This window comes from Sus scrofa, chromosome 1, assembly GCF_054392235.1.
Source record: "Sus scrofa isolate SSC_HxYL_T2T_F1_AM1 chromosome 1, Sscrofa_HxYL_maternal_Yorkshire_Landrace_v2.0, whole genome shotgun sequence".
Classification (NCBI taxonomy): Eukaryota; Metazoa; Chordata; class Mammalia; order Artiodactyla; family Suidae; genus Sus; species Sus scrofa.
In genome coordinates, this window is record NC_139383.1 from 216690834 (window position 1) to 216714831 (window position 23998).

At 40.3% G+C, this 23998-nt stretch overlaps 1 protein-coding gene across 3 annotated transcripts; it reads right to left on the reverse strand.

Annotated features, from left to right (window-relative positions):
* Nucleotides 1-6740: 6740 nt before the first annotated feature.
* LOC106509163 (uncharacterized) lies at nt 6741-23932 on the reverse strand. 3 transcript variants are annotated; one of them, XR_002335853.2, is made up of 4 exons: nt 23461-23932; nt 22746-22931; nt 22368-22470; nt 8047-9885 (listed from the first exon to the last, which is right to left on the reverse strand). XR_002335853.2 is itself a non-coding variant. In XM_013993547.3 (3 exons), the coding sequence occupies exons 1-3, from the start codon at nt 23806-23808 to the stop codon at nt 9724-9726; spliced, it is 696 nt and encodes a 231-aa protein (XP_013849001.2). In that variant the 5' UTR covers nt 23809-23932; the 3' UTR covers nt 6741-9723. The 3 variants fall into 3 exon arrangements, 2 of the variants coding, with proteins under 2 accessions (XP_013849001.2, XP_013849002.2); XM_013993547.3 differs by lacking the exon at nt 22368-22470 and having other exon boundaries at nt 6741-9885; XM_013993548.3 differs by lacking the exon at nt 8047-9885 and having other exon boundaries at nt 20881-22470.
* Nucleotides 23933-23998: the final 66 nt, after the last annotated feature.

Sequence of the window (23998 nt, forward strand, 5' to 3'; positions counted from 1 at the left end):
GCACTCTTTACTTCTCTTACTGGATGGGAAAGTGTTGCCAGTAAAATGTGGTGGTTAAAGACATATTCTGGAGTCAGACCTATCAGCAGGAGCCCTACCCAGGCCACTTAATAACTGTGTGACCTCAAAGTAATACTCAACCTCTCTAAGCCTCAATTTCTTTCTCTGAAAATAGACGTTGTAATAGTCTGTGAAATTTCAATAGTGTGGTACTTGGAACAGGCACTCAGTGAATGTTAGCTGGTTTTATAGACCCTTTTCCTTTGTTAGTTTATTTAATAATTTCAACCTCAGGAAGCCAGTGTTCTTAAAGCCATTTTCCTAAGCAGAGCTCTGCGTTGCAGAGGTTATGTAAACTTTCTCAAGGTTACATAGCCGGTTGGTAGGAGAATCTGAACTTGAACCCAAATTGTGTCTGGGTGACCTCTCGTTCCAGAACAGTAGGGGACCTCTATTGACTTACATCAATAGCTGACTTATTCTGTGAGGGTTTAATGACAACTTTTGTGTGTCCGGCTTTTTTCCCAGTGCAACCAAATGGCTCCAGTAGGGTTAGATTTTGGCTCAAGTACCCCTCTGTTCATCTCAGAAATTGTATTTAGTAGGCACTCAATGCTTTATAACTTGAAAATTGAGAACATATACTATCCTTAATTCTGAGCAATGATTTGTTAGTGAAAGAAAATATTTAAATTGTTCTCATTCAAAAATGTTGAACCATGTCTAGAACCATGGTGTTAGAGTTCGTCTATATTATAAAATTCTAAGAAGGAAATAATTAAATTATATATTCTGAAAAAAACATAATAGTCTCTAAACTTTCTCTGCAGCTTAAGCATCAAAACCAGTGAAGATATAATCTAATCTTGTAGATATTTCCCCCTGAAGGGTCCAGTTGATGATGATGACACCAAATCATCCTAAATCATCTTCAGTTTAGTTATTCTTCCCCTAAAAAGGAAGGGCAGACAATGGAGATTTTTTTTTAACAACTTAAATAGCATTCTAATCTAAAACTGAGTTTTAATTTTTAAATACCCTACTTTGCAAAAAATACATTTTTTTTTTTTTTTTTTTTTTTTTTTTTTTTTTTTTTTTAATGACTGCACCAGCGGCATATGGAAATTCCCAGGCTAGGGATCGAATCCAAGCCACAGTTGTGACCTACACCAAAGCTGTGGCAACGCTGGATCCTTTACGCACTGCAATGGACTGGGGATCAAGGCAGTGACTCCTCAAGCCAGTGCCTCCTGAAGCCAGAGCCAAGCGACTGCAGTTGTGAGTGCACAGTGGGAACTCCTAGCTCATGTTTATCACTTATCTTTATTTCTCTGCAAATTCTATCTCAATCATAAAATAGCAGTTTTCTGTTTTTTTAGGAAAGAACAGACTTTTCAAGAAAGAATTAAAATAAAATAACAATTACTTTTGCTTCTGCTCAATGACCATATTTCCCCAATAAATTTATACCATAACAGAAAATATTTTAGCTCTCAAACATTGTTTTGTTTTTTTTGTTTTTTTTTTTTTTTTTTTGGCTGCCCCATGACATATGGAGTTCTGAGCCAGAGATCAGATCCAAGCCATAGTTGTGACCTAAGCCATAGCTGTGGCAACACCAGATCCTTAACCCACCGTGCCGGGCCAGGGATCGAACATGTGTCCCAGCGGTGCAGCAACTGGATCCTGTTGTGCCAGAGTGGGAACTCCAAAATATTCTTTATCCCACGTAATATATGGCAGATTTCCCAGTTGGTCCTAGATATTTATTTCAGTGGCATCTTCTTTGGTCAGTCAATAATTCATCCAACACATATTGAGTGGCAATTACACGCTAGGCTCTGTGCTCGGGTGGAGGGATACAAGGCTGAAAAGATTACAGCCTCTATACTCAATAATCTCTTAGCAGACATTTAATGAATAGTTTTATTTCCTTGTTAGAGTAAAATAAGCAAAGATGAATTCCTCTAAGCATCATTAAGTAACCTCTATTTTAAATATAAGTCTCTCTTGATGTAAGACTCAACTATTTAATGCACTCAATGCACTGTTAAAGATTTTTAACCCCGAGTCTGATGCTTTATTAGTTTCATCTTAAGCTATACTTGCTGATCCCAATGAGGAGTTTTGTCATTAATTCATTGGATAAATATTTGAGTGTCAATGTGTATAAGGCAACACATTAGTTTCTCTCAAGATAAAATAAGTGCTATGACCAGTAAGTGCTGCAAAATATTAACTGAAAAGGTAGGGGCTTGAGCTGGAACTTTGGTAAAGGAAAAAGAAAACATATTTTCCAGTTACTGGCACTTGCATCAGGGTTAAAGGAAATGATACCCATTTAACTGGTTGAGTATTTCCTATTTTAAAGGGACTTGACCACCGCCATGCTAGGGAGGTATTCCTGAGTAGGATTCTTACCCAGAACACTTTTGTGCTTCCTTACACTGAAACTGATTTATATGACCATGGGAACCCTGTACCCACTTCCTCAAATCTTCTAGACAGCTCCAATCTACTAGGTTCTAGCTTCCTGGCTGGTCCTTCTCCAGAGTCAGAAATATGCACCCAAATATTAACAGAGGTGGAATGCAGTGTACATGAAAGTGACTTATGTTCAATATTATACAATTCTATAATATTTTTACTTTTATAACCAGAGTATGTTTGCTCTTTTTAAAAAAATTAAGAAATTAAAAAATTATAAAACCACATTCTCTAGGGTCAAAGACAGCTCCCAGCTCCCCAAAGTGCCTCCAAGTCAACACTCAAAAATGTAAAAAAATGTAAAAGGACCCAGAAAGAAGGAGAGATTTATAATTCAGATTTTCTCCACTCCCCCACTCCTAGCTTTTCTTTGCTAAGGTGGCTCTTTCCACATTTACTCGGCAGGTGGGTCCTGCTACTCTTCCTGTGGAGATAAATGGGAGGTTCTGTGTGAGTATAATGTCTTTAACTGAGGAGGGAGGAGGAAAAGAGAGGTGGTGAGCTAAAAGGAAATGGTTAACACTAGTCCATGGAATCTAGCTCCAAGTGGTTCAGTGTCACAGTTGTACAGACAAGCACCAGAATGAGAAGTCAGGATTTTCCTGCGAGTCCAAGGTCCCCACACAGCTGCCTTGGAGGAGTTTTGTGGTTCAGGTCTTCCCAGTTTCTGACCTTAAAGCCAGTTGTGAGCAGTGAGGAGTACAGGTGTCCTGAGGACAAACTACTAGATGAGAATTTCTGAGTCCTTAGAGAGCTCGCACTCTACAGGTAACCTGTTTACAAATAATGAATTCAGTTTCGTGTTAACATTCTCTGCTCTCCACATGCCAGTCACACTATACCTAGAAGTTCAGTTTTTCCTAGGATGGGTGGGCTGGCTGAAGCCACATCCCTGGGATGGAGGAAAACCACCTGGGAAGAAGACCACTCCTCCTTTTCTACCTCCAGCTGTGCTCTGTGGGCAACCTTTGACCAGGAGGTAATCAGAATGTGGACCCCTCTGTTCTAGACTTTAGATTTAGGCTTCAATATGGACCTGCATCACACAGTCCCATCCAAAATCTTGTATGGTTTCTTTGGGATTCTGAGCATAAAAAAGAGCAGCAACATACCTTAAAGCTTCTTAGAATAAATATACTCATAGATAGTCTGTAGTTTTGATTGATTTTTTTAGCACTTCATAATACTGTAGCCTCTGTTGGTCAAGCACATTAGCGTTCCATTATTGGACTAAAATTTGGTGGCATGCCAAATGTCTTCTGATTTGACATCAGAGTGGGAAGGGCAGCCCACCTAAAAGAGTAGCATGTATGAGGTCCCTTATCGCTGAGATAGCTGACTTTATAGTGACATTTTGCAGTTTCTTCATTTGCTTTTGCTTTTCTTCCAGAGAAGTATATGTATCGTTGTTACTTTGGATCTGTTTGTGTGATGCTGGTATTAAGTGAAACAGCTATGTAAATAAGTTGCCAGCGATTATTAGTTTATCAGTAGAAGGATGTCTGGTCCACTGCCAAGATTCATTGATCCGTTTAATATTACTCTACCCCATACAATTTTAGTGGCAATTTAAAAAGTGGTCTTAGGGTTTCACTTACAGAAGTCCACTGGTTCATTTATTAACCCACATTTGAGGGCTAACTCACTGTATAATCTTACCAGCATTATTATGACAGTTGTTATAATCCACCGCAGCCAGGGAGCAATATCCCAATTATATGTTCTATTGTTTCACTTGTGATATGAGAGCAATACAAATTGTTGATGATAATTATGTTGATTTTCGGCAGTTTGCAAATTAGTAAATTAGTACATTTAGCAATATAAATACACCCGAAGGCTAATATGTGTGTTGGGGCTAGTTAACAAGTATTTATTGAGTGCCTACCGTGTGTGTGGTGGACTATAATAGGCACAGCGTAGGGATACCAGCAATGATGTAAAACAAACAAGGAACCTGCCTGGCCCAGGCTACAGTTTGTGCTAGATAAAAAAAAAAAGTACCTTACTAATGGACGTCATCTTTTCTGGTAACAAACAACCATGAAACTTAATGGCATAAAACAATAATTTATTATTGCCCACATTTCTATGGGTTGGCTGGGCTGTTCCTCAGCTGGTTTCACCTGGGCTCAATCATCCTGGAGAGGCATCTACTGAAGAGTCAGCTGGTCAGAAGGGATAGATTTTCTGCACGTCAGTGGCAGATGGTGCTAGCTCTGGGCTGGGCATATCCAGTCGAAATTCTCCCTTTTGCCCATTTCTACCTCACTGGCAATTAGTGCCATCAATTTCCCTTTTTTTTTTTTTTTTTGGCCATGCCCGCTGCACATAATTCCTGGGCCATGGATGGAATCTGCACCATAGCAGCGACCCTAGCTGTAGTAGTGACAAGACTGGATCCTTAACCCAATGCTGCCCCACGAGGGAACTTCTAGAGGCATGGTATTCATATACATACAACTACATTGAGATATTCCCTTTCTTCCCTCTTTTCTTTTACACAAAAGGTAGCATGCTATATATCTCCTTCACCTTGCTTTCCCTCCATATTATATCTTATTTCATTTCAGTATTTAAAAAGCTGGTCATTCTTTTTTGGAGCTGTATAATATTCCATTGTAGAGCTGTCCCTACTTATTTAATTAATACTTTATTGAATGGACACTTAGGTTGTTCCCCGTCTTTTGTCATAGCAAACAAAGCTGCAAATGAATTATCATGTCTCTTTCCTCAAGTGGAAGTATAGCCAGAATTTCCTCAAAGTTCAAAGGATATACAAATTTGTAAATTTAATAAAAGCTGTCAGACTGCCTTCTGAAGAAGCTGAACCAATTTACACTTTTTTCAGAAGTGTGTGTACATGGCTGTTCCCTACACCTCTGGCAGCTGTTATCAAATGACTGTCACTGACTTTAGTAATTATTACTACAATTTGTTTTTCTACTATGCCTTAAAGGCAACAAAATGTTAACACACTCTGAGTTCATACAGCAGTGGATTAGGTTTCATTATTCTTATATTCCTGGTGATGATCTGGAGGGCCAAATATCCTGTACAACTTGCCTAGATTCATGTAGCTAATGGGGTCAAAATCAGGTGTGAAACCCAGGTCTTCTTATACCAAATCAGAACTTTCAGTAGCCAAATGAAGCAGTTGTAAAATTTGCTAGAAACTAACCTGCCCATTTAGCCAAATGCATGGCACCAAAAATAGCTTCACATTTTGTAATTATCAAGCACTAGAAAAATTATTTATTTATATATATATATATATATATGTATATATAATATAGAAGATAGTAGAGCCAACCCTAGGTAAGACAGCAAAATTTAAAGTTTCTTCACATTTCCATTCATGCTCCTTTGGAAGAACCAGGTGTGCAGAAAGCTCTATTACTTTTTCTTTTTAGGCCACCCTGTGGTATTTGGGGTTCCCATGCCAGAGATCAGATCCTTTAACCCAACTGTGCTGGGCCAGGGATCAAACCTTCACCCTGGCAATGCAGAGATCCTGCTGATCCTGTTACGCCATAGTGGGAACTCCTCTATCACTTCTTAATACTGTCTCTGAAAGTAACTACCGGGTGTTTGAAAGTCATTGCTCACCACAACCCAGATCCTTAATGCAGTGAGCGAGGCCAGGGATTGAACCTGCATCCTCATGGATACTAGTTGGCTTCATTTCCACTGAGCCATAGCAGGAGCTCCAAGATGCCAACCAATTTGATTCCTGGTAAAAGTGCTCTCCCTGGCTTGGGGAATGCTACCTTTTCTCAATCTCCTCACAAGGCAGAGAGAACAGTCTTCTTCTCTCATTTCTTCTCGTTAAACCACTAATCTCATCATGAGAACCTCACCCTCATGATCTCATCTAACTGTAATTACCTGCCAAAGGCTCTGTCATCAAATACCATCACATTGGGAGTCAGGGGTTCAACAGGGAATTTTAGGGGGACACAATTTAGTCCATAGCCGCATGTGATGAACTGGTGAGGCTCCAGCTTCCCAGCCTTAGCTCAGGAATGATTGATGATAACATAACCCATCCCTGCCCCAGGTTTGAACAGAAACTAAAATACACATCCTCTCAATACTCCTCTCCCCAGTTGCCTTCTCTTATTTTTTTATTCACAAATTCACATTCACATTATTCATATTCACAAACATCCATGGAACACCTTTTGTGAAACTTACACTGTTTTCTAGGTGCCAGGAAGAGCACTGGGAAAAAAAACCAAAAAAAACAAAAATTCGATTTGATAGAGTTTACTTTCTCCTAGGGAGAGAGAGATAAATGACAAATAAACATTTAATGCTGAAAGGTGACAGATCCTAAGAGAAAGAAGGAAGCAGCCTTAGCTGCCAGAGCGAATGAGAATGCTACGTGGAAGAGTGTGGTTCACTGGCCACACACTTTACTTACAAGGAGTTAAACCCTCTGTCCCTTCTTTACCTCTAAACCTCTCTGCCTCATACTTCCTGATGTGTATACAATTTTCTTTGTCTTTCAGCACTTTTGACATTATTTGGAATGGTATTTAACAAAAAGAATACTTGCTATTATTTATTGAGGTCTTACTATGTGCTATGCCCTACGCTAAACTGTCTCCTTTGATTTATTCATGAATCCTCATAATGTCTAACCGTATGAGGCAGGCATTACTATTGTCTCCATTTTTTCAGATGAGGAAATTATACACAGAGAGTTTAATTAACCTGTCCTCAAGCACAGAATTCAACAACACTATTTGTAAGTGACCAAGTCAGGCTTTGAACCCAGATAACATGTGTGCTTAATCAGAGTGGCCAATGCTCATATATTTATGAATTTAGGGTAAAGTTCATTTCATTTGTAAATTGAAATATAATCATATACTGTAAAATTCAGCCTTTTAGGCTGAAAACTATTCAGTAGTTTTTTAGTATATTCAAAAGTTGTGAGACCAAAACCACTATCTAGTTCCAGAATAATTTTCATATTAGAAATCTAGTAGCAATCACCACCACACCCCAACATCTTCTTTTCCTAGCTCCTGGCAACCATTAATCTACTTTCTGTCTCTATTGATTTGTCTATTCTGGATATATCATAGGAATAAAATCATACAATATGTGGTCTTTTGTGTCTGGTCTCTTTCACTTGGCATGATGTTTTTAGGATTCATCCATTTTATAGCATGCATTATTACTACATTCTTTTTCATGGCTGAATAATATTCCATTGTATGGAGATTTCACTTTCATTTATCTGTTTATCAGTTGATAGACATTTGGATTTCTCGCTGTTATGAATCATGCTGCTATAAACATTCCTGTAGAAGTTTTTGTATGGACATAATGTTTTCAATTCTCAGGTATAATATACCTAAAATGGACTCTGTGTTTAACTTTTTGAAGAACTGTTGAACTGTTTTCAAAACAGCTGCACCATTTTGCATTTTCACCTGCAGTTGTATGTGGGTTCCAAGTTCTCCACATCCTAGCCAACACTTGCTATTATCTGTCTTTCTGATTATCATCATACTAGTTGGTGTGAAGTGATATCTCAATGCTACATATTTTTTAAAATTTTAATTGTGGCAAATACACAATATAAAATTTACCATCTTAATCATTTTTAAGTGTACAGTTCAGTGGCATTAAATACATTCACAGTGTTGTGCTACCATTAACAATATTTATCCAAAGAACTCTTTTCATCTTGCAAAACAAAAACTCTCCACCTGTTAAAACAACAGCTTCACATTCCTGTCTCCCCTCAGCCACTGGCCAACACAACCCTATTTTCTGTCCCTATGGGTTTGACCAGTTTCAATACCTTAAATAAGCAGAATCATATTGCATTTTTCCTTTTGCGACTGGCTTCTTCCTCTAAGCATAATGTCGTCAGGTTTATCTATGTTGTAGCACGTGTTGAATGTGGCCTTAATTTACATTCCCTGATGACTAATGATGTCCATGTGCCTGTGTTCACTTGCACATTTTCTGTGGAGAAGTCTGTTAAAAATCCTTTCGCTGTCCATAATTTGATGACTACTCTAGACTAAATCCCACTTTTTGAATTGTCTGCAACATAGCTTTATGTATTTCCTCATTTTTTTCCCTCTAGAGTTCATACAATGAGGTGTATCACTTAATCACAACCTTTGGGCTAATAGAGGCTCAGTAATAATCACTGTTCATAATAACTGGAAGCCCTGACCCAATCCTGAGGTGCCTTCTGGCTTAACATTTTTAAAATATTATGTTAATTAGAAATGCGAATAATTTTAGAACTTAAATGTGTTTTAATCAGTCTGACTCTTAAAATTAATAATGGTTATAGAGTCTAATTAACATCTCGTTCCTTTTATTCCTCATTTCAATCCATCTTGTACATTGCTGCCTTACTAATTTTCACCAGTATAAATCTGGTCCTGTCACTCCCCAGCTCAAAAGCTTCTATGGCTCCCCATTGCCAACAAAATTAAATATGATCTTCTCCTGTAATTTAGCCCTTTCCATTTTTTGCTTTGACTAAAGAAATCAGTAAGACATGTCTTTTACATTGCATAAGCAACAAGAAGACATATACATAAGCAAACACATACTTAAGGAGAAACAAATCTTTCACAAAAACTTCCTACCCTTACAGCATACAATGCATTATGATATTAAAAAAAAATACGTAACGAGACTCACTAAATTGATTTTTAAAACTAAAGTTTAGAAAACACAGTACGGCAGTGTGGCTGATCATGGCACAATTCTTCAGGGTTTATTTAGCAAAACCTCCTCCAGTGATTTCTAAGCCTAGGTGCACATTCGAATCACTTAGAGAACTAAAATATATGCATATTTTTTTAAAAAAGCACAACCTAACATAGACCTTCATTCTTGAAAATTTTCATTCACAAGGTCTGGTAAGGAGCCCAGAAACCTGTGTTTTTATTAAAAGGTCCCCAATTAATTCAGTTGTGTGGCCAGATTTGAGAACAACTGCTTTCACCATGTACTAACTGCCTTTCCCCATCCCAAATAAATACTTATTGCTTCCTGCACATTCTTTCTTCTCACATTTATTTTCCTCCACCTGGAAATCCCTCTGCCTGTTGGCATCTTTCTAGGCCCATCTCAAACACCACTTCCTAGTTATTTCTTGAACCAGAACAGTCTCATTTCTTTGGATTTCCCACAAGTCCTTCTTCTCTTTTGGGGGGGAAAGGCATACCCATAGCAGGTTGAAATTCCAGGTCAATGATCACTGCAGCGACCTGAACCACAGTGACCTGAGCCACAGCAGTGACAACGCTGGATCCTTAACTTGCTGAGCCACCAGGGAACTCTTCTACGAACTTTCTTTGGGCTTCGTTGATGGCACTTCTCTTGCCCCATCGCACTGAGTTGATCTTCGTACTACATTGAAGCAAATGCATTATAATTACCCCTCAGTGGGAATACAATGGCTACTCAAAGTCAGGATTTGGTAATTTTACTTGAATTGGAGTTGAAATGGAAGCTTTCATCTTGGGGTCAAGCTAGGTAGAGACTTTAAGCATCAATGGACTCTGCTGTATTTTCATGTGATATTATGAGCATAAATAAAGGCAAATGTTAAGCCTTTCTGCATGTGATATTTATGCTATCTGGCTTTTGATTAGCTTTCCTGAATCACACTGTTCATCACAGTCTCGGCAGGAAAACACAATGACCAAGTCCAATTACCCATATCCAAAATAAACTGAAACTCCCCCCATCTTTTTTCTTTTTGGCCACACCTATAGCAAGTGGAAGTTCCTGGGCCAGAGATTGAAACTGCGTCAGAGCAGTGACCCAAGCCTCGGCAGCAACCCTCTGTGCCACAAAAGAACTCCTTTTCATTTTCTTCCAGTCTTTTTTGGGGGGCTGGGGCAGGGGAGGAGTGCACCTCCTACAGTACCGCCTAGCCTGGAAGTTCCTAGGCTAGGAGTAAAATTGGAGCTGCAGCTGCAGGCCTATGTCATAGCTGCAGCAATACCTGCATCTGTGACCTATATCACTGCTGGATCCTTAACCCACTGATTGAACTTGCATCCTCATGGATACTAGTCAGGTTCTTAACCCACTGAGACAAAACAGGAACCCTCTCTTCCCATCTTTTTTGATGTTAGGTTCCCTTATGAGTTCCTAGTCTCTGTGACTGGAAGTTTCCAGGTCATGTCTTTGAGCTCGAAGCAAATGAAATACCCTAAGTGTTTTGTTCCCATCAGATCTGGCTGCGCATGTTCTGAGCACTATTACAATATTATGTTTTCCATTTTGCATGGGTATAAATTAAAGAACAGAAAGGATTTGATTAGCTCAAGATCCCAGAGTGACTGGCAATGATGGGAATAAAGACTTGCTCCCCAGATTCCTGGCCCAGTTCACCCTGCACCAAACCACAGGTATGCTGCCTTTCTGCTGATGAGGCCACACAGAGCTCCTTGGAGGGGATACCCATTAGCATGGAGAGGATGAAGGCTCACAGGGAGGCTTCCAGAGAGCCATTTGGAGAATCAGAGTAAGGACCAATGGTGTCCTGGAAGCTTGAGCGAGCATTTCTCAATGCGGTTTACAAAATATGTGGTTAGCAAATACTTAATGGGGTCTTGGGATACTTATTTTAAATGTCAAGCTACTTTTCATGTCAAGCAGTCCTCCTGCATGTCTCTTACTCTGAATGCAATGCAAACAAAATGACTGTATAATATTTTTAAAAGGACACTGTCATTTGAATTTTTAAGAAATGCCAGATATCTAAAATGACACCAATGAAGAAGCAGAAGTGGTGGTAGGGATCAAGTTCTAGAAGTTGAAATGAACATTGAAATGACTGCAAATTCCAGCCTCCAGATAATTCTTGGAAGAGGTTAAATCACTGAGGACTTTCATCATATATCCAAAGCCCTACAGTCATCGGTCTCACAGTGGATTCTCTGGTTGGTGAATCTTATCCCATCTTGCATTATAGACTTAATTAATTTATTTATTTATTTACTGCTTTCTTTAGAGCTGTAACTGCAGCATATGGAGATTCCCAGGCTAGGGGTTGAATCGGACCTACAGTTGCCACAGCAATGCAGGGTCCAAGCCACGTCTGTGACCTATACCACAGCTCATGCCAATGCTGGATCCTTAACCCGCTGATCAAGACCAGGGATTGAACCCGCAACCTCATGGTTATAGTTGGATTCGTTTCTGCTGTGCCACAACAGGAACTCCAAATCTTTGAGTCTTTCTTAATTTACACTGAAGGTTTTGACTGAATATACATGTTCTGTCCAGCCTCTTGCTCCCATTTTAAGCCTTCCCACTATTTCCCTTCCCTCAGGACACACCAACAGCACTAAACTTTAAATTCCTTCCTTACCTGAGGACCTTTGCAGGTATTGTTTTCTGTGCTTAGGGGGTACTTACCACTAATATTTACTAGGTTTGTTGGATTCTAATCTCAGCAGACTATCACCTCCTCAGGGAAGGCTTCACCATCCAATACAATGTTTTACTCCACAGTTAAGCACCACCAACACCTCATTCTGGATCACAGCACCCTATTTTATTATCATTAAAGCATTTTTCACGGTTTGAACTCATATTTGTTAACCTGTATCTCTTCCATAAGAGTAAATCCAGGAAAAGTAGATGACTTTCCACCCTAGTCATGGCTTTTACCTTCAGCACCTAGTGTAGTGCCTGAGAATCTAGGAAGTGCTAAATATGTATGTGTTGAGTAAATGAAATACCCATCAATGACGTCACTAGGGGAAATGCCACTTCAATCCACGGATGGCTCTAAGAAATTGCCTAATAATGATCTTTGGAATGACTTCAGCAAGTGCATTAGGTAATATCCCCCAAATGTCAGCTGGCCACATAGTAAACATTAGCCAGGCTTCTCATTCACACAGGAAGATGAACTTGGAGTTTGCATAAGCCTTGGGGGGTCAGCTTCCTATCAGACAATCTCTTATGTACAGGCAGTAGAGGAAGGAGGGCAGGTGCCCTGGCTTCAGGGAGCAGCAGGACCCTAGCACTCCGTGCCTACTGCAGACAGCAGAAGAGCTCTGATGAGAAGCAGAGGAAATTACAGTTGTCGGGACTTGTGGTCACGAGGGCATGTGTTGCATTTGCAAGGTCATCATGGGATAATTCAGGGTGTAACTTGCACATTCTGCTGCTGAAAGGGAGATTTTTTTTTTTTCCTACCACATCCGACACATGGTTTGCCAGAGGAAGGGCATGAGATCCACGGCACTGATGAGCTGGCTTGGTGTTTTTAGGCCACAACTCCACTAAACCAATGACTCCCTTCTGACTCCTCCAAAGGAGCCAACAGAATGTATTCATTACCAAGTGTGAACAGCAATCACACAAAGCCACCAGATTGCTTTTGCCTGCCATGCCAAAAAGCACTTCTCAAACAACAACAACAAAAAAATCTTAAATAATAACACTGTCAATGCTTATTATACTTAAAATCCTTAACCATTTCTAAGCTAGAAATAAATCCAAGTTTTATTTCTCCTTTATTGATCTGGAAATTAAAAGAGAATGAAAGACCATAATGTCAAACTGCATTTGGAAAAGTGCATAGTGTACTTAATATGTATAATGTAGATAGAGGGTCAAAAAATTGCTCAGTCCTGTTTGCTGGCTGAGGGGGTGCATTTGAAGGCTATGTCACTAAGTGACTGGGACTTCCCCAAAGTCCTTGGTGATGTAAGAGTCAGAGGGCAGGAGACCATATGGTCAATTAGTACACATGCCCATTAGTGGACTAAAGAGTGACATAGGAATTGGTAGCTTGGGCTATAATTCTACTTTTCCTGTTTTGTTGTTGTGCCTGTGGTCTTTTTCAAGTTACTTACTCTCTTGAGCTCTAATTTCTTTATCTGTGAAATGGAAATGATAACTACCTCAAGGGGTTTTAAGAAAATGAAATGACACAATCTGAGTAAAGTGCCTCATAGGTATTCAGTAAATGTTAGCTCCTTTTTGCTGGTTCCCAGAAGATCCAGTGGCTCAGCTGGAGGTAAACAGAGCCAGCCCTAGGTAAACCATCTTGTAAACTCAACCTTCGGCCTTTTTTACACCTTGCCTAAAGCCCTACAGCATTCTAACCTCATCGACTTTATCGCAAATGGCCATCAGTCTCATACTTGTTGACTGATGGACTCCCGTATAGATTACTTCCTGTATTTTATTTGGCTACAAAACCACACTCTGTTTGAAACAGTTTAACTTGGTAACTTGGGGAGAGATTCACTACTTTTAACTAGATCCCTGCATTTTTTAGGTTAAAAAAATTGAGCCATAGTTCTACAGAAAGGAACAGCATTAATCCAGCAAAATAATAAATGTCTTCACTTACATAAGACAAATTAGAGCAGATAGATGGCTTATGATATTTTAGTCACATGTGTAGGGTAAGAATTAGGCCTTAAAAATTAATTAACTTCGTTTTTAAAGTATTCTCAGGGTCAGTGCTAAACATTTTTATATGGATGAAATAAGAAGTATGTGGTGGATGAACCACATATTGGGTAGGAGAGGGGTGACTTGGTGCGTAAACACAGAGAACACAGGTGATGAGAAAAGATTCCTAAGTGGGGCTCTCCTCAACACAGTATCAATTATCCATATAACTCAGAAGAAAAGGAGTTCCCGTCGTGGCGCAGTGGTTAACGAATCCGACTAGGAACCATGAGGTTGCAGGTTTGATCCCTGGCCTTGCTCAGTGGGTTAACGATCTGGCGTTGCCATGAGCTGTGGTGTAGGTCGGACGCGGCTCGGATCCCGAGTTGCTGTGGCTCTGGCGTAGGCCAGTGGCTACAGCTCCGATTCGACCCCTAGCCTGGGAACCTCCATATGCCGCGGGAGCGGCCCAAAGAAATAGCAAAAAGACAAAAAAAAAAAAAAAAAAGAAGAAGAAAAGAGGCTTTAACAACTATAGCAGATGACACGACTGCATGAGACAAGCAGGATCAATACAGCATGCAATTAAAACAAAGCCAAAGAAAGTGACTAGACCCATTGTCTAAAGGACCAGACACAACTGGAGTTGAAACTTATCACATGCACATGTAAAACTCAAACATGTGATGAGAGGATTTTACTTCCTATGGAAATATGCTTTTCCTCTGAAACTATTTCATGTCTAATTAGAACTTTGTTTTCACCGATTATTTTATTAAGTATCTTTCTTCATTTATGTGCCTGTCACTCTATCAGGATGGTAGAGAACTGAGAAAAATGTGTGATCAATAGTCTCTGCCCTCAAAGAGCTTACTTTCTCCTTAAGGAGATAAGACAGACACATAATAAAACAACCATAAATGCACAACAGCATGTGATTAGGTGATAAATCAGTCATCCAAACTATAAATGCTGCAGGAGCTCAGGAGACAGAAAGAGAGCCATATAAATAACCGAAGACTCCAGGAACGATATAGCATCTGCTCAGATCCTTGAAAGATGGGTGGAACTTAAGATTGGAGCCAAGATGCAATCTTTGCTCTAACACTTACATGCTATGTGTCCTTAGGCAAGACATTTAAAGTTTCATCCAGACAATGGGGATAAGAATGCCTAACTCCATGTAAATGCTGGGAAGATTCAATAACATATATATCAAGAAAATAATGAAAAACTTAACATATAGGATGCAACTAGAGCATATGCTTTATATAAACTAAGTAAATTTTTAACTATAATTTTAAATGACCATAATACAGTTATGTCTCTTTCTCTGAGTGGTTTCTAATGACCTTTGGAAGTTGGTAGAAATAAGTTGGCAGGAATATGCATAGGTAAAGAGAAAGTAAAACATTCAGTTGGAAATCAAAAGAAAAATGTAAAAATGATCACACGTGTCTGCCGGGAAGCCTATCTGACTAGAGCTGCAGGTTCACTGTATAGAAATGGTGAGTCATTCATTCATTCAATATAAATTTATTGAGCAACTACTAGGTACTAGGTACCGTATTTGATACAATGTAACAGCTGAATAAAGGTCAGCCTTGAAAAGCAAACATTACAACTTGTCTTTCCATGGTAGAAAACAGGGTGAAATGGAAGATTTATTTATTTAGCTGCATATTATGCAAGGGAGAGATATATAATAAAAATAAGAGATATATAATAAAAATAGAATTGAAAAAGCCAAAATATGGCAGCAAAATATGGGAGTGGAAGGTGGACATAAGGAGTAAGTATAATTGAAAAACTGTCACAATAGTTAACATAAAAGAATGGTGGTCACCTGAATGAAGTGAGAATGGATGGCATGAAGAGGAATACATGAAAACAACTTCCGTTTGATTTATTAAATGGCTTGATTTAGGAACCAAAGGCAAAAAAAAAAAAAAAAGATTCAAAGATGAATATCAGCTTTGCCCTTCAGGGAATAGAAGAATAGTAAAGGCAGAAAAAGTAAAACTGGGAAAAGTAACTTGGAAGTGTTGTTGTTGGGTTTCAGTGTTAGGTTAAACTGAAGGTGAAGATAAACTATTTATTGAACATTCAGTTAGAAAGATCCACTTAGGAGAAAAGGGAACCCTCCTACACTGTTGGTAGGAATGTAAGTTGGTACAGCCACTATAGGGAACAGTACTGAGGTTCCTCAGAAACCTAAGGATAGAGGTAGTATATGATCCAGCAATCCCACTCCTGGCATATACCCAGACAAAACAACAATTCTAACAGATACATGTAAGTAGCAGCACTATTCACAATAGCCCAGATGAATGGATAAAGAAGATGTGGTGCACATACAATAGAATACTACTGAGCCATAAAAAGAATGAAATAACGCCACTTGCAGTAACATAGATACAACTAAAGATTATCATACTAAGTGAAGTAATCAGCAGGGGAAAGACAAATACCATATGATATCATAAGTGGAATCTAAAATATGACACTAGAACCTATCTATGAAAACAGAAAAAGACTCACAGACAAGGAGAATAGATTTGTGGTTGCTAAGGGGGAGTGGTTTGGGGGAAGGATGGAGTGGGAGGTTGGGCTTAGTAGATGTAAGCTATTACACATTGAGGGGATAACAACAAGGTCCTATTGTACAGCACAGAGAACTATATTCAATGTTCTATGATAAACCATAATGAAAAAGAATAGTTTTTAAAAGTGTGTGTGTGTATATATATATATATATCTGAACTGAATCCCTTTGCTGTGCAGCAGAAACTAACATTGTAAATCAACTGTATTTCAATTAAAAAAAGAAAGAGTCACTTAGACATTTTAAGGAAAGGAACTAGACTTGGGGGGAAATAGAGTATCTATAGAGATCAGGTTGGAACTAAGATGGTTCAAACACTGAAGAAGACCATAAGAATGAGAGAGGAGAAAAAGTGGGAGCTTCCACCTTTGGGGCAACTTTCACACTGTGTGTTGGGGGGAGCAAGGCATATGAAAGAGTAGGGAGAAACTGTGAGGCAGGAAAGGAAGAAGCCACGATAGGAGAGTGTCAAAGAAACCACTAGAAGAATTTTGGGAAGGAGTGGATCAATAGCAAATGTATCTGACAGTCAAAGGGAATGAGGGTTGGGTAGATGTTGCTGTATTTATGCACAAAACGATTAATGGATAACTATAAAATAATGAGAATTTAAAAAAAACTTAAGGTAGAACAATTTTAAAATACCTTGGTATAACAAACACAGATCTAGTGTTTTCAAATTTCTGACATATTAATCCTCGGAGTTGGAATATAAGAAACTGAAATTCCTGAAAATTCCCAAGTCACAAGTTATTCTTTATTTTTTTATAACACTTATGTATTATTAAATATTAATGAGTGACCATAATCATAAACAGTGAATCATTTTTCTGATAGGGTTAGAGGCTTTCTGCAAAAAAAATAATTTAATAATAAATACATGGCTTATTCATATTATGAATCAATATATTGTGAGAAGATTATATATTTAAATAACATGTAAAAATTAATTCTACCCGATAAGGACATTTGATAATAGAAAACACTAAACAAGGGAAACATTAACATAATAACATAAAGTCCAAAATAAGCACACCAAAATTTTTAAGATCAAACCACAAATACTTAATATTTAACTACTGTTAAAACAAAAATTTAAAACTTAGAAAACATTTGTTGCCTTATCTGATCTTATAGTCTTGATCTTTGTTTCATGATTAAGCTTACACTGGTAGAAAAATTTCTTTAATTTAGTATTAATGTTGGTCAAATTGTTAATTGAGTCTGAAAACATGTTCAAGCTGAGCATTAGTGTTTATGTTGTTACACGTAAATTCATTTTTTTCCTAAGGATGAACATATTTTTTTTGCTCTGATTTTGGTTTTAATATTGAAATTGAGGCATTCCCCATCATGGCTCATGGTTAACGAATCCGCCTAGGAACCATGAGGTTGTGGGTTCAATTCCTGGCTTTGCTCAGTGGGTTAAAGATCTGGTGTTGCCGTGAGCTGTGATGTAGGTTGAAAACTCGGCTCGTACCTGGCGTTTCTGTGGCTGTGGTGTAGGCCAGCGGCTATAGCTCCAATTTGACCGCTAGCCTGGGAACCTCCATATGCCACGGGTGCAGCCCTGTAAAGACAAAAGAAAACAAAACAAAAAAACAAATATTGAATTGAGTTGTTTTAAGTTCAAACTTTTTTCTCCTAACAACATATTTTTTTCTTTTGGTATTTCTTGGTTAAAACATTTACAGAAAACTATAGCCCATTGTGAATATTTTGGGAAGTACTTGAATAATGTAATATTCAGGATCTTTCAGCAACATTCCACGCTACACATAATCACATGATGAAATGATCAATTTAAGGACTACTTGGTTTCCAAAACATGTTATTTCTTGCATTTATTTAAAACAGTAATATCTCTATATGAATGTTCCCAGGCTAGGGGTCCAATCGTAGCTGTAGCTCCTGGCCTCCACCACAGCCACAGTAACGCAGGATCTGAGCCATCTCTTCGACCTACACTACAGCTCATGGCAACGCTTGATCCTTAATCCACTGAGCAAGGCCAGGGATCGAACCCTGTGTCCTCAAGAATGCTAGTCAGATTCATTTCCACCGAGCCACGATGGGAACTACAGACTGCTCAGTTTTAATTCTTACAAATTTATAATACTTTCACCAATTTCTGAAAAAAAAAATGTTCTCAAGATTTGGAAAAAATATACCAATTTGATGGAAAATAAGAAGAAGGAACTCTGACATGGAAAAACAGCAGAGACATGCCAATTCTCTGTAATGTTTAGGAAGCTTTAAACTGCAATTAATAGAAAGGCAAGTTCAAAATTATATCACATAACAAACAGTCCCAGGCCACTTGGGGTTAGTTATTTTGGTAAGTCAGTAACAGCATCTACAGCTCAGGTGTTTTCTACCTTCCTACTTTGCCATCCCAAGTGTGTCACAATCTTAGTCGCAAGATGAAGCCAGTTGTTTCAGGTATCACATTCTCACGTATTAACATTCGGAGCAGAAAAGGGACAATTACTTCCTTGTCAGTATTTTTTTTTAGGGGGGGGGTCTTTTTGCCTTTTCTAGGGTTGCTCCTACAGCATATGGAGGTTCCCAGGCTAGGGGTCGAATCAGAGCTGTAGCCGCCAGCCTGCGCCACAGCCACAGCAACGCGGGATCCGAGCCACATCTGCGACCTACACCACAGCTCACAACAACGCCAGATCCTTAACCCACTGAGCAAGGCCAGGGATCAAACCTGCAACCTCATGGTTCCTAGTCGGATTCGTTAACCACTACGCCACGAAGGGAACTCCTTCCTTGTCAGTGTTTTTTTAAGGAGTCTCCCTCCAATGACTTCCTCTCATCCTTCACTGGCCAGAAGGAAGTAACATGCCCATCCTTAAACCAAACATAGCAAAGGCTTAGTACAATCAAGTATAACCTGAAGCATGGAAGAAGAGAAAATAGCCTTTGTGCTTGCCAGAGACTCTCAAACTGTTTAGTCTCCTGACCTCTTAAAAATTACTGAAGGTTACACAGAGTTTTTGTGTATGTGGGCAATCACTTATTGATATTTACTGTAACAGAAATTTAAATTCTGGAGTTCCCGTCGTGGCGCAGTGGTTAACGAATCCGACTAGGAACCATGAGGTTGCGGGTTCGGTCCCTGCCCTTGTTCAGTGGGTTAACGATCCGGCGTTGCCGTGAGCTGTGGTGTAGGTTGCAGACGTGGCTCTGATCCCGCGTTGCTATGGCTCTGGCGTAGGCCGGTGGCTACAGCTCTGATTCAACCCCTAGCCTGGGAACCTCCATATGCTGCGGGAGCGGCCCAAGAAATAGCAACAACAACAAAAGACAAAAGACAAAAAAAAAAAAAAAAAAAAGAAAGAAATTTAAATTCTAAAAAAATTTAGTTATTAAATCATCAAAAATAACAATAATAAACCCATGATTTGTTACTCCACCATTGTCAGCAGAATGATGGTTCGGAATACTGGCCTATATCCTAATCCCTAGAACCTGTGGATATATTGCATATGATTAAATTCAGGATTTTGTGATGAATAGGTTACCCTGGATTATTTAGATGGGCCCAATGTAATTACAAGAGTAGTTTTGGGGTTTTTTTGCTTTTTTTTTTTTAGGGCCACACCCATGGCATATGTAGGTTCCCAGGCTAGGGGTCCAATCGGAGCTACAGCTGCCTACACCACAGCCACAGCAACCAGATCTGAGTCTCACCTGCGACCTATACCACAGGTCATGGCAACGCCGGATCCCTTAACCCACGGCTCGAACCCACAACCTCATGGCTCCTAGTTGGATCCATTTCCGCTGTGCCACTAAGGGAACTCCACAGGGGTGGTTATAAGTGAAAGTAGGATACAGTGTCAGAGTGATTTAGTGCAAGAAAAGACACATCTGGCCCATATAAGCTTTAAAAATGGAAGGAGGCCATGAGCTCAGGAATCTGGGTGGTCTCTAGAAGCTGGTAAGGGAATGAATTTTCTCCTCAGGTTTTCAGAAAGTAAAGCAGGGATACAGATACCTAGCTTTTAGTGTAGAGAGACCCATTTTGGACTTCTGACCTCCAGAATTTTAAAAGAAATTCATGTTGTTTTGAGCCACTAAATGTATGGTAATTTGCTATATCTGCAACAGGAAATACACACATTTTGAAATGCAAATTAACTACGTTTTCCAAAACAACAGTGAGAAATGTAGCATTTACACCTTTGGGCAAATATCTTTAATGCCTAATATAACAAAAGGTAGATGGATTTTTGTATCTGCTTCTACAGTCAGTCTGTTGAGACCTCACAAGTCACATTGTCTCTGGAAAACTCTACACTCATGAAAGAATGTAAGAAAGGCAAATAATTTCTCAGTATTACACTAAAAATAGTTTTGACTTCATGGCCCCCCAAAAGGGTCCTGAGGACCCCCAAGGGTGCCAGGCCTACACTTTGAGGATCCCTGGTGCTGGAACTCAAGAGCTTTGCTCCATCCCCCAAAAGAACAGGTATGGAACTTTTTCCCTATTTCTAAGTGAACTTGTCTGGCTCTAAGGTAGGTCATCAACAATACAGTGTAATGATTTTAACATTTCTTTCTTAATTCAAACAATATTTCTAAGTTTATTTTGTGCCTGGTACTGTTTTATGGGCTGAAGCTATATAAGTGAACAAGGTGGATACAGCCCCTGCCCCAGTGGAGGTCACATTTCAGTTGGAAGGAAAACAATAAGCGCATAAGAGAACTTCAGATATTGCCAAGGGATATAAAGAAAATGAGTAATGGGAAAAAAGAGTTAGGGGGTATTTAGAGCGGTAGGCATAGAGCTATTTTAATTAGAGTTTGAAGAGGAGAAGTTAGAGCTGAGAGGTGAGAAATGAGGAACCGATGGAAAATGTGGGAGAATATTCCAGGTAGAGAGAAGGCGTGGTGGTGGTGGGAGGGGGGTAGGGAGAGTAAAGAACTTGGCAAGACAAAGGAACAGAAAAAAGTTAGCATGACTTTAGCATAGTCCATGAGGGGAATAAAAAATGGAGGGGAAAAAAGAAACCAGTTGAAAGGGTCAGGCAGGTGTAGATCAGTAAGGTCTTGTGGGATACAAGAAGGACTTAAGATTTTGTTCCAATTGCCATACAAACCCACTAGAGGAAATAAGACACTATGGAATTCTCTTACACACTTTGCTTCCGTAAATTCTTCCACCTTCTCCAAGGGCTGCTCTTCAGCCCAACACATTCCCCATCCTTATCCTGATGACGTTCCAGAAAGGCATCGGACCCCAAATAGACACATCTTGCCTCGTATAAAATGTTTGTATGCTAACATCAAAAACAGACAGATCTGGAACCAATCAGGGGAATGTAAATTACAGGTTGCTTGATGTGGAGTAACTTCTGCCTGTTGGCCAGTGTAGGTGCACAGCCAAAAATGCAGTGTGAATACAATTGTTTGGCAATTGCTGGTCTGTCACTTGTCCAAAGCGGTAAGTGTGTGAATGGATTTGTATGGGTAATGACTCTGAAATTAGCAACTAGTTTTTCTCATCTCTCCATGATACAGGAAAACACATTGAAACTTGGCTCCTTTCTGGAGAATTCATGTGATGATCCTCAGTTGCTCAGAATGCACATTTGGTCATCATTATCCCTTGTGTAATCAGTTTCTACAAACTACAGGATGATGTTACAGTTATGTTTACAGAATAAGAGAACTTGCTCCACACCTTAATCAAATCATTTAAAGATGAGCCTTCTTAGATAACATGCATTTATATATATGGCTAGTGATTAGTTATCTAGTCTATCCTTTGATTTATCCTATAGTGAGAGAAGTAACCTGACTCCCACCAGAAACCTCCAGATGAACCATGTGCCAAGATATTTACTGTGTAACATTGTAGAAGTGTTCACCAGACAAACCCTTCCATGACAAGGTGATGTAGAGAATTCACAAAAGCAGAAGTGTCTTCAAATCTGCTCCGAAAGGGCCTAAAACAGTCAGATTTTGGAACCAATCAGTACAAAGAATTGCAGGTGCGGTGGCCCCCGTTAAAAAGCTGGATCTACGTAAATAATAAGCCTAATCACATTTTCAGAACAGCTGTGGCTACTTGGGCCGCATAGTCTCTCGTTAGTCACGGCTCCTGAAAAATTTTTAATTATTGTGAAAATTCCTATTAAACTTAAGCCCAGACCGTGCATCAAAGAAAATAAAACTACGTAATTCCAAAGCTGCATATTTTCCAGAGGAATTTGATTCTGACCTCTGAGTGCAATTGGGCAGTCTCTTCCTCTACTTCGGGGAAGAGAGAAAGCAAGGAGGGATGATTTTCTCTTCTCAGTGGAAACCGGTAACCAGACCTGCTGTCCTGCCAAGCCAAGTGTTCGCCTCCGCCGATTCTGATTTTCAAGTGTTCAGGGAATATGCTCGAAACCTGTGCCTGCCTTCCCTGTCAGATAAGCAGAAAGTTTGCTCAGGCTATGATAAATCTGCACAACGCAGAGATGTTTTTGGCACAAAGTGTACGTTAGGAAGATGATGGTGATTAAACTCGCGCCCCCCCCCCCCCCGCAACCGCCCCCAATTCTTGCGGCCGGGTTTTGCCTGCATTTAAGAAATGTCTTTCAGCTGCGGGCGTGTGTGCGCGCAGAGCCTACAGCTTGCATTTTTGCATCTCCGAGGCAGGGCGACTCAGGCGGGCCGGCTGAGTGTCACCCACAGACGTGACTGGCCTTCCCCCGCGGGCACCGCAGAGGCAGCAGCCTCGTTCCTCTTCCCCGGCGTCTCCAGCCGGAGGCCCGCGGCCCAGACCAGGGAAGGAAGCCCTCGCCGCAAGCCGGCGTCCGGGTCGGCACAAAACACGCCGCCACTAAAAAACTTTTTCCCCCCCAGCCGCGCGCAACTTTTGGCCTTTTCGCCCAGCACGTTCTCGTCCCGATTTTCTGGCCCCTGGGGTCCCCCGCCCCCGGTTCCCTCACCTTCTCCCCGACAGCGAGCAGGGACCCGGGCTGATCCGGGTGCGGGGCAGCGCGACGGGCACGAAGGAGGAGGGGAAGGGGAAAGGAGGAGGGGGCGGCGGCGGCGGCGGCGGCGGCGGCTCGCGAGTAGGAACTGGTCAAAAGGGACCGAGACCGGCGACTGCCCGAAAAGAAAAGCGACGCCGAGGTTCGCAGCAGTCGGAATAAAGTTCGCGCCCTTTCCTCGGCGTTTCCCTGCCCAGTCGTCTCTGCCCCCCACGCCCCACTGCTTTTTGACAGCTGGGCCCTAGCGGACACCTCCACCTCCACGCCGGCACCCCCCAGGGGGCCCCAAAGTTGTTTTTCCATCCCCAGAAAGAGAAGCGGAAAAAAAAAGTAACAGGGCGCGGGGTGTGCAGTGCGGGGGGGAGGGAGAAATACACATCCTCCTTCATGAACCCCTAGAAATCTAAGGACAAACAATCCAACTAACCTACTTTTATTTTGCAAAAGGGGAGCAACATTGTAATCACGACAGTTTTGCAGAGAAAGGAGAAAC

What these genes read in the sequence shown, in the direction of transcription:
- LOC106509163 (XM_013993547.3), bottom strand. Translation starts at nt 23,808, where the DNA reads ATGGAAAAACAACTTTGGGGCCCCCTGGGGGGTGCCGGCGTGGAGGTG. An exon ending in TGCTCGCTGTCGGGGAGAAG is followed by an intron (nt 22,932 to 23,460) that starts GTGAGGGAACCG and finishes CTTATCTGACAG; the next exon opens with GGAAGGCAGGCACAGGTTTC. An exon ending in CTGCCCAATTGCACTCAGAG is followed by an intron (nt 9,886 to 22,745) that starts GTCAGAATCAAA and finishes GCTTCAATGTAG; the next exon opens with TACGAAGATCAACTCAGTGC.